The sequence below is a fragment of the Echinococcus granulosus genome, assembly GCF_000524195.1.
Source record: "Echinococcus granulosus chromosome Unknown EG_S00451, whole genome shotgun sequence".
Lineage (NCBI taxonomy): Eukaryota > Metazoa > Platyhelminthes > Cestoda > Cyclophyllidea > Taeniidae > Echinococcus > Echinococcus granulosus.
Genome location: NW_020170830.1, coordinates 1,851 through 3,468, shown reverse-complemented (window position 1 = coordinate 3,468; position 1,618 = coordinate 1,851). Strand labels below are relative to the sequence as shown.

General features: G+C 43.4%; 1 protein-coding gene across 1 annotated transcript; it reads right to left on the bottom strand. All coding sequences in view use genetic code 11, as the record gives it.

The window, feature by feature from the left end:
- Positions 1 to 764: 764 nt before the first annotated feature.
- Positions 765 to 1,118, bottom strand: EGR_11175 (hypothetical protein; the record flags this gene model as incomplete). Its single annotated transcript, XM_024500422.1, has 2 exons — positions 765 to 878; positions 1,002 to 1,118. 2 exons carry the CDS (start codon positions 1,116 to 1,118, stop codon positions 765 to 767), a joined length of 231 nt encoding a protein of 76 aa, XP_024345164.1.
- Between the last annotated feature and the right edge of the window lie 500 nt (positions 1,119 to 1,618).

Below are 1,618 nucleotides of genomic sequence, written 5' to 3'. Positions count from 1 at the left end.
GAGAATGGCTAAAATTTATTAATCCACTTTCCTGTCAATTTGGCTCAAAAGACTAGTGAATTTGAAGATATAAGACATTCTGTGGCCAATTCCACTGAGTGGGTGGAACCGGCCACAGCTCCATTGAACTTGACAGAAGGGAGGACTGCTATCCGTCCCCATGGCTTGGGCACACGAGGGTGCATTTAGAAGTAAACAAAACTAACATAAACCACAATAATTTAAGCTCAGTCAAACGCCCAATGGGGTTTTGAAGTTGCCTCTAGCAAATAGCAAAATGGACAAGCAGGGAGCATTTTTGAATGGTATTCGTTACAATCTTACAGTTAAATCGCAAGCCGGTCAATTATTTTCACGTTCTCCTCCTTAACTTCACTTCCCAGCACATTCAAAATGTTGGGATTTTGCCCGTGTTCACTTATCCACATCAAACCATTTGCAAAAAGCTTTTTACAGACAAGCTGTGTGCAAGTAAGGAGAGATGCAGTACAATTTGATTTTCACACCTCAGAAAACTCCTTCGTTTTGTTAAACTACTGCTCAGGTTCTTTGGTTCAGGATTTAAATCAACCTAAGCTGGAAAACAGCAAAATTTAGAATAATTAATTTTCTGGGGCATAATTTTCACACTTCTACCAAATGGTTATCAAATTTAACGATGTCGAATCAAAGCACTGACTTCATTAGCATAGCTGGGGAGTCTTTCAAACACTTTATGCATCTTCTCCGTTAAGGTGGGAAGATGGGTGGTGATTGTGGGTGATTTAACGCGAATACCTCTGTCTGTCAAGTCCGCTGCCTCCGCAGTTGAGGACACAGAGTAGTGCAGCGCCCTGAGTCGTATCCGTGTTCGTAATAGGACAAAATAGTGGGGAAGACTGGAAGAAATGAAGGGGCCTTGTAATCCAGTGCAAAGACTATGTTCCAGGGCAAGATTGCAGCCTACGGACACTGATGTGCTCACGTAGTTGAGCGCACACTTAAGCGAAATGACAAGTCACCAGAATGGCCACCGTGAAGTAAAGTGGAATGTATTGATGCGAAAAAGAGTACAGCTGGCATTTCAGGCGCTGAGTACCACGAGTAGGGGCTACGAGTGTGCGTTTGTGCTCCAACATCACAAATTCATCCCCATAGATGTGAAAATAATTAGCAAAAGTAGGAGAGCAAGTAATCAGAAGTTGGCACCAGTCAACTTGTCAAATGTGCACAACTTCGCTGCTGAGACGTAAAGCAAACTTGACATTAACCTTCCAGAACATGATGAGTTTATCTTTTAGTGAACTTTCATTGGAATAATGTAATTGAAACGAATACTGGGGCAGAGAAGTTGTTCAATTTCCAACCCCACCTACTCCGCATTCAATGCGCATCTTATGGTGTTCCTTAGCACTTCCAATAAACGCTTGAGCTCAGGCAGTAAAGCCAACAGGCCAAATCAAATTGCACCGAGGCATGTCCGTTGGGTCTAATCAACACTTTGGGTCTCATAAAGATTGGAGGGACGATGTGGACATTGGAGAGCTCAGTGGAGATTGCCACTAGAGCACTGAAGTGTGGGATGATCTGCTGCACTAATTAGCCAACACTTTGTGGAACAGTGGGGCTGCCGTGGTGG